Source organism: Cnephaeus nilssonii (genome assembly GCF_951640355.1).
Source record: "Cnephaeus nilssonii genome assembly, chromosome: 21".
Lineage (NCBI taxonomy): Eukaryota > Metazoa > Chordata > Mammalia > Chiroptera > Vespertilionidae > Cnephaeus > Cnephaeus nilssonii.
Genome location: NC_137092.1, coordinates 35,081,547 through 35,095,809, shown reverse-complemented (window position 1 = coordinate 35,095,809; position 14,263 = coordinate 35,081,547). Strand labels below are relative to the sequence as shown.

Below are 14,263 nucleotides of genomic sequence, written 5' to 3'. Positions count from 1 at the left end.
GCGAGGCGCAGACCGGTCCCTCCGCACCTACGCCGCCGCCGGGACCCCGGGCCGCCCGCCCGTGTTTCTCCCGCCCGTGGAAAGGGTGGCGCGCCCGGCGCCGCCCCGGGACCTCGTCTCTCGCTGCCGGGCCGGGTGCTGCCCGGTGCAGCCTTCTCCCCCGCGGCGAGGACGGAGAAGTTGGGGCCACCGCAGCTTTCTCGTCCACGTGCCCGATCCCGGGACACCGCAGACACTTGATAAACGTTAAATCCGCACCGAGGCTCTCTAGCCTGGGGACTGGCACATGGAGCTCGGGTGTCGTGGGGCAGCTCGTTCTGGCCTTGGGGTCAGACCTGAGTCCAGTCCTGGCTCTACCCCCCCACTAACTCGGTGATCTTAGCAACTTTCTTAACCTCCCAAGACAGCTCGTCGTCTATAACATGGAGAAGACGCCACCTCTTACACTTGTAATAATGAAAGGAGATCAGGTGCATACATCACCCTGCAGAGTCTCTAGCCCATAAGGTTCTCATTAGCTATAATTCTTAAGGAACCAGGTCACACGTGGTACAAGAGGCTCCTTAAATAATTTAGCAGCACAAGGGATGCGCAGTCAGTTAGCTGAACTGCTGAACAAAACCTCCCCGAAATAGATTGCCTGTTCTACTCAACAGGAAACCAAAGACAGGCCAGTGTCTGAGCTGCTTGTGCCTACCCACTTAGGAGCTGTGTGACCTGCAGTGAGTTGCTTAACCTCTCTGAACCTCAGTCCCTCAGGTACAGTGCAGGTGATGATGAGCATTGCTGAGAACACTAAAAGAGATAAAGGCTATATTAATGTGCTGAGGGCATTACGTGGCACATCGTAGGCACCGGGTAAATAATGATGTCCCTTATTCCTCCCCCACCCCACAGTTGGATTCAGGGTAAAATTCATTGAATTCACTGAGTGAAACATGACCCTATCATTCCTTTATAGGCTTTTGAAAGAGAAACCACCTCTCCCTTTGATTTCCAACCTTCTCCACCATGATACAGAGTAATTCTAATACACAGAGGTATTCCTGTAAAAGCAACGCTACCAAAAGATGTCAGATTCTCTAATTTTACCAAAGGATGTAAGAAATAATGCGTTTTTAAAGGAACATGGACTATATGAAACAGCCTACCACTCTTGGCGCTTAATATAAAAATTTTCCTTGCAATAGCTTCCATTTAAAAAACCAAGAGGAAAAATAAGAATTTCTCAGGTCGGCTATGGTACATCCACTGGAGACATTTGTTTATAGAAAGGTTCCTTTTTAAAGGCCCATACTAAGAACAGTTGATGGTGGCGGAGTTCTTCTACCCTGCTCTGCCCTGGTGAGCAATGAACACCTGAGTCAGCCTCGGGGTCCAAAGTTGCATCATAACCCCCTGAGACTGAGCCGACAGTATTGTCAATTGCAATGTATTTTAGGAAAAGATCCTGCTTTGGGAGTTCTTCTTCATAGCAAGTCTGTCTGCTATTAAATTGACTTAAAACAACAACAACAGTATATGTTGACAGAAACTAGAAGAAAAATAGATTTCAGATGAGTGGACTCGGGAGAAAAAAGTTTATTCATGTGCCTGGTTTTCCCACTCAGGATTCTATAAATACAGAATCTCTTTCCGTGGCTCCTCACACAGCAGATGGTCCTGTTTTTGCAAACTCCATCGTGGTTATATTGGTCAACCAAAACAGTTGTGCTTTTTTGTTATCTTGTTGGGACATTTTCCCTCCAGATACATAGATTCCAATCTTAGCCTTAGCTATTGAGGACTATCTCAAATCAAATTTGCTTTGAGCGCTTGTTAAATGACCCGGTAATTATTGTATATGTGGGAACGGAATCTTAGACATAGGAAAATCTACCTTTAAAAATAAAATGCAGGCCTAGCTGGTTTGGCTCAGTGGACGAACTTCGGCCTGCAGACCAAAGGGTCCGGGGTTCCATTCTTGTCAAGGGCACGTACCTCGGTTGCAGGCTCCTCCCTGGCCCAGGCCCCTGGTCAGGCCTCATGCAGGAGGCAATCAATTGATGTGTTTCTCTCACACCGGTATTTCTCTCTGTCTTTCCCTCTCTCTTCCACTCTCCCTAAAAATTGATGGAAAAATATCCTCGGGTGAGGATTTTAAAAATAAATAAATAAACCTTAAGAATTTTTAAAAAAATAAAATGCAGGCTCGCTGTATATTGAATTTGGCAGCATTTGCTAACACCACTACCGATTGAGGCCCTGAAATTCACCAAAGATGACCAAGGAAGTGATGTTTAGAAATATTTTCACCAGCCCTAACCAGTTTGGCTCAGTGGATAGAGCGTCGGCCTGCGGACTGAAAGGTCCCAGGTTCGATTCCAGTCAAGGGCATGTACCTTGGTTGAGGGCACATCCCCAGTAGGAGGCAGCTGATCGATGTTTCTCTCTCATCAATGGTTCTAACTCTCTATCCCTCTCCCTTCCTCTCTGTAAAAAAATCAATAAAATATATTTTTTTTAAAAAGAAATATCTTCACTAAGGCTCTTATCTGGGCAAAGACGTTTAATGCCCAATAATAAGAGTTAATAATCAGAAGGTATTCAAGGTCCAGAGAAAGACGCCTGAGCAGGCCCTTGAACAAAGTACTTATGGCCTCTAGGTTATGAGGAAAGCTTGTGGCAATCTTTCAGCCCTGGCTGTAATTCCACAGCACATTGTTTCCCCGGAGAGGACATGACAAGACATGAGTTATTTATTGCCGTTACGTGCCTGGGCATAGCAACTAATACAGTTAATGACCTATCCCAAACATACCTCAGGAATCACTTCATCTCGTTTTCATCTTTGGAATCTATACCCAGTCTACTTCTTCCCTCCTCCACTAATATTTTTATTGGTCTTTCACGGATGTACTTTTTCTGGGCTTCTGAAATCGAGATGGAGTATGTACTAGAGAAAGGAGGGCGCTGGTCACTTGATTCCTAACTGGGCTTTGGAAAAGACGTACCCGGTAACAGCTCATGACGCCCACCTCCTGCGGAAACTGTACGAGACTCTGGGTAGTTTGACCAACTCCTCGTAGGATACCTACTGCTCGGCATTTTAAGCCGGAAGTTTCGTTCCCTCTCTTGTACACCTTATGATGACCAGCTGGAAAATGTTTCTTTTTCGATTGCAACTAATTCATGTTCTCTGGGGAAAACATGATGTTCCTCCCCGCCCCCCACCACTCCCCGCTCCCAGCACCTGGTTTTCACCCTTATTCAACTGCACCCCTTCCTGTGCCCTAGTGATTTTTTACCCCCTCACCTACTAGAAACGTCTAAAGAGGAGAGGCTGGTCTCAGTCATCTCTGCATCCCCTACAGCATCTTGTGCAGCCCCCAGACCATGGTGATGCCTAAAAATACTGTGTGAAATGAAATCCTCTCAGGCCCACGGACCAGTATCCCAGCTAGATTTTTTCAAGGGGCCACTGGCAGGGTGAAGGCCTGGAGGTAAGAAGGGAAAGGAATGTATAATACTATTCTGTTTACTATATACTATACCAGTGGTCGGCAAACTCATTAGTCAACAGAGCCAAATATCAACAGTACAACGATTGAAATTTCTTTTGAGAGCCACATTTTTAAAACTTAAACTGTATAGGTAGGTACATTGTTATTAACTTAATTAGGGTACTCCTAAGCTGGCCTTTGCTAAAAACTCAAGGGGCCAAAGAGCCGCATGTGGCTCGTGAGCCGCGGTTTGCCGACCACTGTCCTATACTGTTTACTAGAGAGGACACTCCGGAAGGTTTTGTTCTTTTTTTCTAGGAATTTTCCGTCTCAGGCCAGTAACCCTCAGAGACCATCCTCACTGTCCACGCCTTCCAGCAGTGTTAGAGTTCTCGCACATCATCTCTTGCTCCCGTTGACTTAGACAAAGAATCCAGCTGAGGATCCAGCGAGGACGGGGCGGGCAAAGGCGGGCTGACGAGTGGAGGGAGAACCCAGCTCTCACCAGGTCCTGCGGGTCGAGGAGGGCGTGGAGAGGGAGGAGATTACCTCCTCCGCGGCCGTGGGGACATTTCCTGAGGGGTGGAGGCTGCGAGACTTGGTGCTAATTCAGACGTGTAACGCCAGCTCCTCTCTCCCTCCCTGTATTTATCCAGCTGCAAAACAGAAGGAGGTGCGCTCGCTCGGGAACTTGGCTTGGGGGTTGTGCAGACAATTCCGAAGTGTGACAGCCACCAGCTTCCCTCCCGCAGGCTCCCGGGATGGACACTGGCCGTCTGTCTAGGCTCACCTTGTAAACGGGGGAATTGTTGGGTCTGTGGGGCTTTTTTTCTCTCCCTTCTTTCTCGCAGCTTCTCCCCGCTGCTCAGAAAATGCAGTGGAAATCAGATCCCGGTGAGAGGCATGGGGTTCTCCCATGAGGGACAGGGAACCCCAGCCAAGGCTTCCTGGGCACGGAGCACGCTGGTGAAGTTCTGTTTGGCACTGTACTCCCGCCACTGTGCGCGCCTTTTACCTTCCTTTGCCTCCTCCTCGCCCCTCATCCCAGCCCCCTCTCGCAGCCCCCCCACCCCAGCCCCCTCATCCCAGCCCCTCATCCCAGCCCCCTCTCGCAGCCCCCCCACCCCAGCCCCTCATCCCAGCCCCCTCTCGCAGCCCCCCCACCCCAGGCCCCTCATCCCAGCCCCCTCTCTCAGCCCCCCCACCCCAGCCCCTCATCCCAGCCCCCTCTCTCAGCCCCCCCCACCCCAGCCCCCTCATCCCAGCCCCCTCTCTCAGCCTTATTTTTCTTTCTTTTTTTTTTAAGTTTATAGTTTATTAATCCTCTCATGAAAAATCTGCACAACCATCACAGATTAAGTCACCGAAGAATCTTTACTCCTTCTGTTGTTCAATCTCCAGCTCACTTTTTGCACCAACATTGACCTTTACAGTCCCCCTGACTTTCTTCCTTCTGTTCTTGCGTTCCTTTCTCTGTGTTCTTGAGGTCTTCTTCTTCTCATACAGGCCATGTCTTGCAAGTCTGTGTTTGGGTTCATTTTTCTCTGCGTAATCCAAGGAATCATCAGTCATGCCAAAGCCAGTGGTCGTGCCACCAACAAAGTGGGTTCTGAATCCAAACACAAAGAGGGCATCAGGTGTGGTCTTATACATTCTGGCCAGTTTTCCCCGAGTTTCTGTCTTGGGTACTGTTGCCTTCCCAGGGTGAAGGACATCAATGACCATTTGCTTCCGCTGAAGCGGTCTGTTGGTCATGAACTTCCTGGTCTGGATGGTTACCGTGTCATTCATGATGAAGGTTTATCTTCAAGCAGCCAGGGAGGGGAAAAAATCAGCCTTATTTTTCTTCCGTGTCTACCTTTCCTTTCCCTTTTTTTTTTTAATATATTTTATTGATTTTTTACAGAGAGGAAGGGAGAGGGATAGAGTGTTAGAAACATCGATGAGAGAGAAACATCCATCAGCTGCCTCTTGCACACCTCCTACTGGGGATGTGCCCACAACCAAGGTACATGCCCTTGACCGGAATCGAACCTGGAACCCTTCAGTCCCCAGGCCAACGCTCTATCCACTGAGCCAAACCGGTTAGGGCTCCTTTCCCTTTTTACCTCCAGGCCTTCACCCTGCCAGTGGCCCCTTGAAAATGTATTAGCCGTGATACTGGTCCGTGGGCCTGAGAGGATTTCATTTTGCACAGTGTTTTTATGCGTCACCATGGTCTGGGGGCTGCACAAGATGCTGTAGGGGGTGCGGAGATGACTGGGACCAGCCTCCCCGCTTCAGACGTTTCTAGTAGGTGAGGGGTGAAGACCACTCGGGTGCAGGAAGGGGTGCAGTTAAATAAGGGTGAAAACTAGGTGCGGGGAGCAGGCGGGAGGAACATCATGTTCTCCCCAGAGAGCATCACACACTCCAGGGCCTCTGGGATTTAGAGGAAGTTGGGGAGGGGGTGTAGGGTGCAGTTTGCTCGAATGCCTTCTCCCCTGCTCTGCCCCGCCAGGCCATCTCCCACGTGAGGTCTCAGCTCAGATGGCATTTGCCGGAGGGAGTCCCCCCAGCCCTACACTGGGAGTGTGAGCTCCAGTGTCTTCCGTTGTGTACAGTACCAGCCTGTTTGTGGCACCCCCACATTGGCCCGGAGTGTCTTATTTGTCTCCCCAGCCCTTGGGACGGGGCCCCCTAGAGGCCTGTTGGCCTGTGCAGCCCAGCGCCCAGCACAGCCCCTGCCCCGGGAGCTGCTCGGTACCTGCGGGTGGAGCCAGTGCCGTCACCTTCTGCTTCCCGGGCCACCGCCGAGCCTTCTCCCTGGGGCCTCCCAGGTGCAGGGGTCTCTTCTAAGAGCACCGATCTCACTCACCCTCATGGCCCAAGCACCTCCCACCGCTTAATACCAGTGTCTTCGAGCATTAGGATTTCAACATACGAATTTGGGGGGGACACCAACATTCAGTCCATAGCATGTGACAATGAGATGGGCCAGCTACACAACAGGGCTACAGGCAAGAGAGCCCTCCCTCCACCCCGTCCCCATCCCTGCCCCCCCCCCGCCACTGCCCCACAACAACGTGGGGCCAATCACTCCGGCACCGTCCTCACCGAGTCTCTTTCTGTCTCTGCTGCCCATCTCCCTTCTGCTGACGGGTTCTCCTTAGCTGTCTTAAAACAGTCTCCTAGGTGCTAGCAAGCTCTGCCACGTTGTCCTAACCCCGTGGTCGGCAAACTCATTAGTCAACAGAGCCAAATGTCAACAGGACAACAATGGAAATTTCTTTTGAGAGCCCAATTTTTTTTAAACTTAAACTTCTTCTAACGCCACTTCTTCAAAATAGACTCGCCCAGGCCGTGGTATTTTGTGGAAGAGCCACACTCAAGGGGCCAAAGAGACGCATGTGGCTCGCGGTGTGCTGACCACTGTCCTAACCAAACAAGGCGTATCTAACAGAAAAAGAAGAAAAGCGTTGAGCCTCTTTATAGCCTAGATAACATTCTCTTTTGTATCAGAGCCGTTTGTGTCTTTGGGATGGGGACCCTGGTATCTCTAGCCAAACAGAGTGCTTGTACGCCACAGACCAGCACCTCTGGTTGAGGGATGGGTCATACTTCACTCTTCACACATCTGTGCTTGTGGCCACTGACCATGTCTACAGCCTTATCTCAGAGAATCTCGGCGTTAGAAGGTGCTTAATATACACCCGCCATCTCTTAGCGCTCGAATCTCCTCCATGACCCTGCCTGCACCAAGCACTTGTCCAGCCCGCGTCCCAGGAGAGCTCCCTACCTCGATTTACCCTTTGACTCCATCACTATCTGGATTTCCGTGCCTCTCTCCGGCCCCCTGCTCTCGGGAAAACACAGAACAACCCATTCCTTCCTCCACAGAAGAGCCCTTTAAATAGCTGGGGACTGTTCTCCAGGCTCCTGAGGATGCCAAGCCAAACACATCTCCATTTCCTCCACCCCTTCCCCCTAGGACGGGATTTCAAGTGTCTTCACCATGTGGCCCATTGCCCTGGCTCTAAATCGGACGGACAATGCTGATACCACATGGGGCAGAGCCTGGCTTTCCTTTCCAAGCTATTGACCTGAGGAGAAAATTCCATCAAAAGCTTCAAACAAGCAAAAAGCCAAAAAAAAAAAAAAGTTCCATAAGGTTTGGAAATAGGCTACGGGTTCCTCCCTGCTCCACTCTGCCGCCCACACAACCCACAACGCTTCCCACTGGAACCAGGAAGGCAGACGGCGTGCACTAAAAATGTCCCGTTCAAAAACATGCAAGCAGTAGCTGACCGTCCGTATTTCCCGAAATGTTCTGGGAGCTCACTGAAATTAGGGACTGGGCCAGCTCCAGACATTTACCCCCGGCCCCCGCCCAGATGTGTACCGTCTCAGCTTCCCAGTGCCACACAGACCACAGGGGTGAGGCCTGCGGGCCGCCCTGCCCCTCCTGTACCACCTCCCATAGTTCTGAACGCCACCTTCCTCCTTCAAGAACCAAACGATGGCCCGGCCAGTGTGGCTCGGTTGGTTGCGCGTTGTCCCATCCACAGAGGTCACCGGTTCGATTCAGGGTCTGGGCATGTGCCTGGGTTGCAGGCTCGATCCCCAGGAGGGGGGCGTGCAGGAGGCAGCCGGTCGATGGCTCTCTCTCTCTCTCTCACCCATGTTTCTCCATCTCCCTTCCTGTCTCTGAAATGAATAAAAACATTTTTTAAAAAGAACCAAACTGTGTGGAGTTTGCTTCTGCACATCTCTGACGTTCTCGGTGAGCAAGGACCTGCGAGGGGGGAGGAACCGTGTCTGTCTCTTCACCCTGTCCCCCTCCCTTCCCCCACCTAAACCTGCTCTTCCAAAAGGCATTTTATCAAGTCCTCCGCACGCTCTCACGAATCCGCGTCAGGACACCATTTCCCCGGGCTGGTGGAATGTGCCGTGGAGAGAGCCTTCCTTCCTGGGCCGCGTTCCATCGCCTGCAAACTGAGGGGATGTTTGAGCTCCAGCGCCGGTCTGCGAGCTGATGATTGATGTGGTGTGGATAACACCTCATTGTATTCGTCATGCCTAATTAGTCATCTGTCAACAGGTAGTTTCCTATGGGTTTCTCTAGATAGAACGGTTCATTATAAGGAATTGGCTCACGCCCTTATGGAGACGAGGCCTGGAAGCCGTGGAGTGGCTCCCGGCTGGAGGCCGACAGGCTCCAGGCCCAGCTGACGGTTCAGTTCGAGTCAGAAGGCAGGAAGATGGTGATGTCCGATTCAAAGGCAGTCAGGAAGGAGGAATTCTGTCTTACCAGAGGCAGGCCAGCTTTTTTTTTTTTTTTTTTAATATATTTTTATTGATTTCAGAGAGGGAGGGAGAGGAAAAGGGAGATAGAAACATTAATGGTGAGAGAGAATCATTGATTGGCTGCCTCCTGCACGTCCCCCACTGGGGATTGAGCCCACAACCCAGGCATGTGCCCTTGACTGGAACCAAACCCGGGACCTTTCAGTCCGCAGGCCCACGCTCTATCCACTGAGCCACACCAGCTAGGGCCCAGCTTTCTTGTTGTTGTTGTTGTTCTATTCAGACCTTCAACTGATGGACCGAGGCCCACCTACCTTGGCTTTATTCTGTCTACCCATGTAAATGTTGATCTCATCCAAAAGCACCCCGAAGACACTCCCAGAGTAATGTTTGAGCAAATAGCTGTCCACCTGGGGCCCAGTGAGTTGACATAAAATTAACCATCACACTGTGAGAATCGAGATGGTCGTGCAAAAGGCCTGTCCCTGGTTGTGAACAAGACATTGTGACCAAAGCATCTCATCGATGTTTTTATCGCTCCCTCTACCTTTCTCTCTCTCTAAAATCAATTAAAACACACACACACACACACACACACACACACACACACTTAAAAAAAGAAGGAGAGAAAGGTCAGATAGGAACGTTCTTTGAACACCTGGACTTAAAGACTCTGCCTCTTCTCCCTGTCTCTTACCCGTCAGCCTCACCATTTCCACTCCCACGTCACAACTTTAATTCTTTTTCTTTTTTTACATTGAGAAAAATGTAAAGCTCTAAGGAACATATTACCCATCAAATCCATAGGCATTAATAAATTAAATGTAATACTCCGTTCTGCAGCACACTGAAACAAAAACCACAAACTCATTTAAAAAAAAACAACACACGTGAAACCACTCATCGCTCACACAGTATCACTACACTGAACGCCAAGGTCCAAAACAAGTCCTGCGATAAACCACGTGACCTGCCAAGGCAAACCCGCTGCACTGCAGCAGCCAGCGGGGCCAGAAGCGGGACGGTTACGCGGAGGACGTCCATTTGTCCAAAAGGAAGGCGGGCTTCATCTGCCCGTTCCTTCTGGTGGCTCACGAATTCATTTAGTCAAGCAAGCCGATGCATCGAGCACCTATTCTGCGTCGGTACAGACCTAGATTTGGAACAGCACTCAAGAAGATGCAGCTTTCGCCCCAACTGGTTTGGCTCAGTGGATAGAGCGTCGGCCTGCGGACTCAAGGGTCCCAGGTTCGATTCCGGTCAAGGGCATGTACCTTGGTTGCGGGCACATCCCCAGTGGGGAGTGTGCAGGAGGCAGCTGATCGATGTTTCTCTCTCATCAATGTTTCTAACTCTCTATCCCTCTCCCTTCATCTCTGTAAAAATCAATAAAATATATATTTTTAAAAAGACGACGACAAAGCTTTTGCTCCAGAACTTGGTGAGGGAACGGGCTGTGAATTCCTGTTGAGGGTTCAGGTCTCATTTTAGCTTCACTCCTCCTAGGAAAACCTCTCTGGTTCCCCACTAGCAGGCCTCACCCCGGACTGGGCCAGGGCCCCTCTGGGGACTCCCCTTGCCCCGTGGCCCTCCCCACAGTACCGCCACGTGTTCGGTAATTGCTTCTGTGTATCGCTGCACCCTCAGCGGTCAGGGACTTGAAAGAGGGTAGAGACTGCTCCTGTGTCCACCCTGCCACAGCCCTGGCACGTGGTGGTTGCTTAATACATGTTTGTGGAGAGGATTAGGAGATGAGTAAGTCAAATGAAGTTTTGCCCCGTGTGCCTGAGTGCCATAGTGGCTGCACGTTACGGGAAGACGGAGGAGGACGTGATTAACATCAAGGAGCCAGAGAAGGAGATGTTGAAGCTGAGAGTCGAAGAATAAACACAACTTCAGTAGACAGAGAAGAGGCAGGGAGCTTGTCATGACGAGAACTCATCACGCGCAAAGGCACTGAGGTCAACAGAGGCAGGTTTGGCTGAACCTGGGAAGACACTCACTGTGGCCGAAGCAGGGTGTGGGGGCTGAGGGAACAGGAGCGTGGCGGGCCCAGGGGACACAGAGCTGGACGGAGCTTGGTTGCCGTTGTCGCATGCAGGTGAGTCTCCCAAGGTGAGTCCGCTCGGTGCCTTGGGAAGACCAGGCTGCAGGGCAGGCAGGGACTTAACGGCCAGCCGTGGAGGTGAGCTGGGGATCGATGAGGTTAATGTATTAGTCCCAGACAGAGATGACATGACAGCGGCGGCGAGGGCTAGTTAGCAAGGAGGCGATCGATGGCAGGGGTGTTTAGGATGCACAATCAATATGCCTGGGTGGGTTTCTTTATGACTAATGCATGAAGACTGGGGAAATGTACGTCCGATCGATGGAAGTGCTCATGGATTCGGGGAGTGCTCATGGAGTCATAAACGCCGTGAGCTTGTTCTGTGGAAGGAGATAGTCTTTGTCCCCATTTTAAAAACATGCTCCCAGTGGTGGTTTCTCCCGCCAGCGCCCTCTGCACTGCCCTGTGTTGCTGGCGCTCATCACACTGCCTCGTCCTGTTAGAAATAACTTTTTGCTGGACACAGCCTCTTTCCCAGGGAAATCTGAGAGCTCAGAGAGCAAGGACTGCCCACACCTCCATACCCGCGGGTGCCCTTCCCTCTCGGGTACCCAGTCAACGCTAATGGTTGACAATTGATCGGTTGGTGCTTATCAGAAGAGCACGGCACAGATCAAAAGTCCTCCAAATTAAGAAGTCACCCTTTTATGTTGGAACTAGAGGCCCAGTGCCCAATCGGCTACCCCGGCCACCCCGAGTCCTGCCCCCTGCGCCTCTCTCCCTAGCGGCTTCCGGCTGCCGGCCAGGGCCTCCCTCCCTTCCCCCGGCCGGCCCTGCCTCCTGGTCGAACTCCCGGACAACTCCAGGACGAGGGGACAATTTGCATACTAGGCTTTTATTATATAAGACTAGAGGCCCAGTGCATGATTGAATCATGCACGTGTAGGGTCCCCTACACGCTTTCGCTTTTGATTGCGGTGGAGCTGGGTGCCTGTCTGCTGGTGCACCAGGCCTTTCAGAAGCCTCCAGCACGGTGGAAGCTTCTGAAAGGCCTGGTGCCGGAGCAGACAGGCACCCAGCTCCCCCGCTTTTGATGGTCCGCGGTGGGACGTGAGCTCGCTGCCCCAAAGGCCCCTTCTGTGCCGCAGCACAGCCATGGCTCAGCATCCTGCCGGCCCAATCGGCTACCCCGGCCACCCCGAGTCCCGCCCCCTGCGCCTCTCTCTGGCCCAATCGTGGGCGTAGCGGAGAGATGGTAATTTACATATTACCATTTTATTAGGTAGGATGTTAGATTCACAGGAAAGCTGTGGAGACAATGCAGAGGCCTCCTAGATGCCCCTCACCTCCTCCACCTGTGAAGCGTGTGACGGTAGAACAAGCAGAGCCGGAGGCAGTTCGCCTGGACCAATGGCGGCATCTTCGCAGGCCTGTTTGTCACCGGTGACAGGGTGAGTGCCTGCCTGCCACATGCTATCCCCACGTCACCGTAATGAAGTCACGGAGAAAGGCCAGCCAGTGGGGTGCCCTCTGTGTCAGGGCCGCCACCCCCGCCCCGACCCCCCCGCCACAGCCTGCTTCTCGCTGGCTGACCCACGCCTGGCTCTCCCTGGAGCCGCTTCCCCCAGAACCTGGATCCCTAAGCCGGCCCGGGGCGGCTCCCAGCGGCCTCCTCTCAGCCCATCTGAGCTGCAGGGAGGGAGGGTGTCTTGTGTTGCCACAGCCCCAGGGCCAACATAGGTCCGGCATGCAGAAGGCAGACAGATATTATCTGATGGAAAGGAAGGAGCATTAACGGGGGCTGTAAATGGCTTATTGGGGGGGGGGGGGGGGAGCGGCTGCGAACCATGAAGTCATGGAATTCTAGAGCTGTGTCTACTCTGTCTATTAACCCCTCACTGTACCCACAGTAGAATGGCATGTCGAAGGTCAAATGCTAGCAAGAGGCAGACTGGGGTCAAGTGACAAGCTGCCTCCTCGTGTGTGTGGAGATGTAGTGACAGTGTTGGGTGTCAGGAAGCCCCAGCTCTGAGCAGCCCTCCGGCCAACAGTGACAGAGCTGCCAGGCTGCTGCCACCAAATCTGACCCTGGAAACCGAGGGTTTTTCCCCAACAGCACGAGAAGTAACCCGAGACCCAGGCTGCCCAGGCCATGTTCCCCACCCCTCCTCTCTCTGCTCCCCCATCCCACTGTCACTGGCTCTGCAGGGAGGGCACCCCAGGCCAGAAAGGAAGATCCATGAATGACTCCAGCCCAGGACCCTGGGCTCCACCCCCTAACCCCCCTCCCACCCCCCTGCTGCACCGGGAGCTGGGCAGGATCCAGCATGATGGGGGTGGAGAGGGCAGTGAGTTAGCCTGACCCTTTCTCCCTCACAAAAAAATCGTATTTTTCCCGCCCCCTAAACTCTATTAGTATCTTGGGTTCATGTTCTGCATTCCCCACGTACATCCTGCCCGACACATGTACGTACATTTGATTCAGACACGCTTGTTCCTTAAGGGCGTGAGCCACATTGCACTTGTCCCGGACCCCCGTGGAGAGGACTCAGCAGACTTAGTCGTGAGGTCCTGGAGGCTGGCCACTCACCGGGTCCTCCTGTCCGGAGTCCTCTTTCTTCCTGCTTCACGCCTCCCTTGCTGTACTTGTTAGCAAGCTGATGTTTCTGCGAGAAACGTATTTTAAAACTTGAGGACCACCAACAGAAGGCTCCAATTGCCTGTGAGCTGGTTTATCTGGTCCCAAATATTGAAAACCTGCCAGAAAAGCCCTCTGAGCCCGAGCCTCTTCTTCCCTCAGGATTTGCAATCTCCTTTGTGTACTCTGAAGCAGCTGGCACCGGGGGGATGAGGACCCGTCCGAGGGAGAAAGAATAAACACATTCGCCCAGCCCGTGCGTGGCTCAGTGGTTGAGTGTTGACCTATGAACCAGGAGGTCATGGTTCGATTCCCACTCAAGGCACATGCTTGGGTTTGCGGGCTCAATCCCCAGTGTGGGGCGTGCAGGAGGCAGCCGATCAATGATTCTCATCATTGATGTTTCTCTCTCTCCATCACCCTTCTTCTCTGAAATCAATAAAAATATATTTAAAGTAAAAAAATAAATGAAAATTGAGGAGATGCCTATAGATTATAAGAATTTAAAAGACATACCAATCAATTGCAATATGTGGAACTTATTTTGTTCTAATTTGAACAAAATCTTCACAAAATAATTTGAGATGAAAATGTGAACACTGACTGGATATTTGATTACAATAAGGAATTTTTTTTATACTAGTAATGTAGCTATGTGGTTTTTTAAATAAGTCCTTATCTTTTAAAAATAGATTCTGGCAGTGTGGCTCAGTTGGTTGGGTGTTGTCCCGTGCACCAAAAGGTTGCTGGTTTGATCCCCGGTCACGGTGTGTACAGGATGCAATTGATTGATATTTCTTGCTCACATTG

At 51.7% G+C, this 14,263-nt stretch overlaps 1 protein-coding gene across 1 annotated transcript; it reads right to left on the bottom strand.

The window, feature by feature from the left end:
- Positions 1-4,856: 4,856 nt before the first annotated feature.
- Positions 4,857-5,273, bottom strand: LOC307093792 (small ribosomal subunit protein eS24-like; the record flags this gene model as incomplete). Its single annotated transcript, XM_079762072.1, has 1 exon — positions 4,857-5,273. One exon carries the CDS (start codon positions 5,271-5,273, stop codon positions 4,857-4,859), a length of 417 nt encoding a protein of 138 aa, XP_079618198.1.
- Between the last annotated feature and the right edge of the window lie 8,990 nt (positions 5,274-14,263).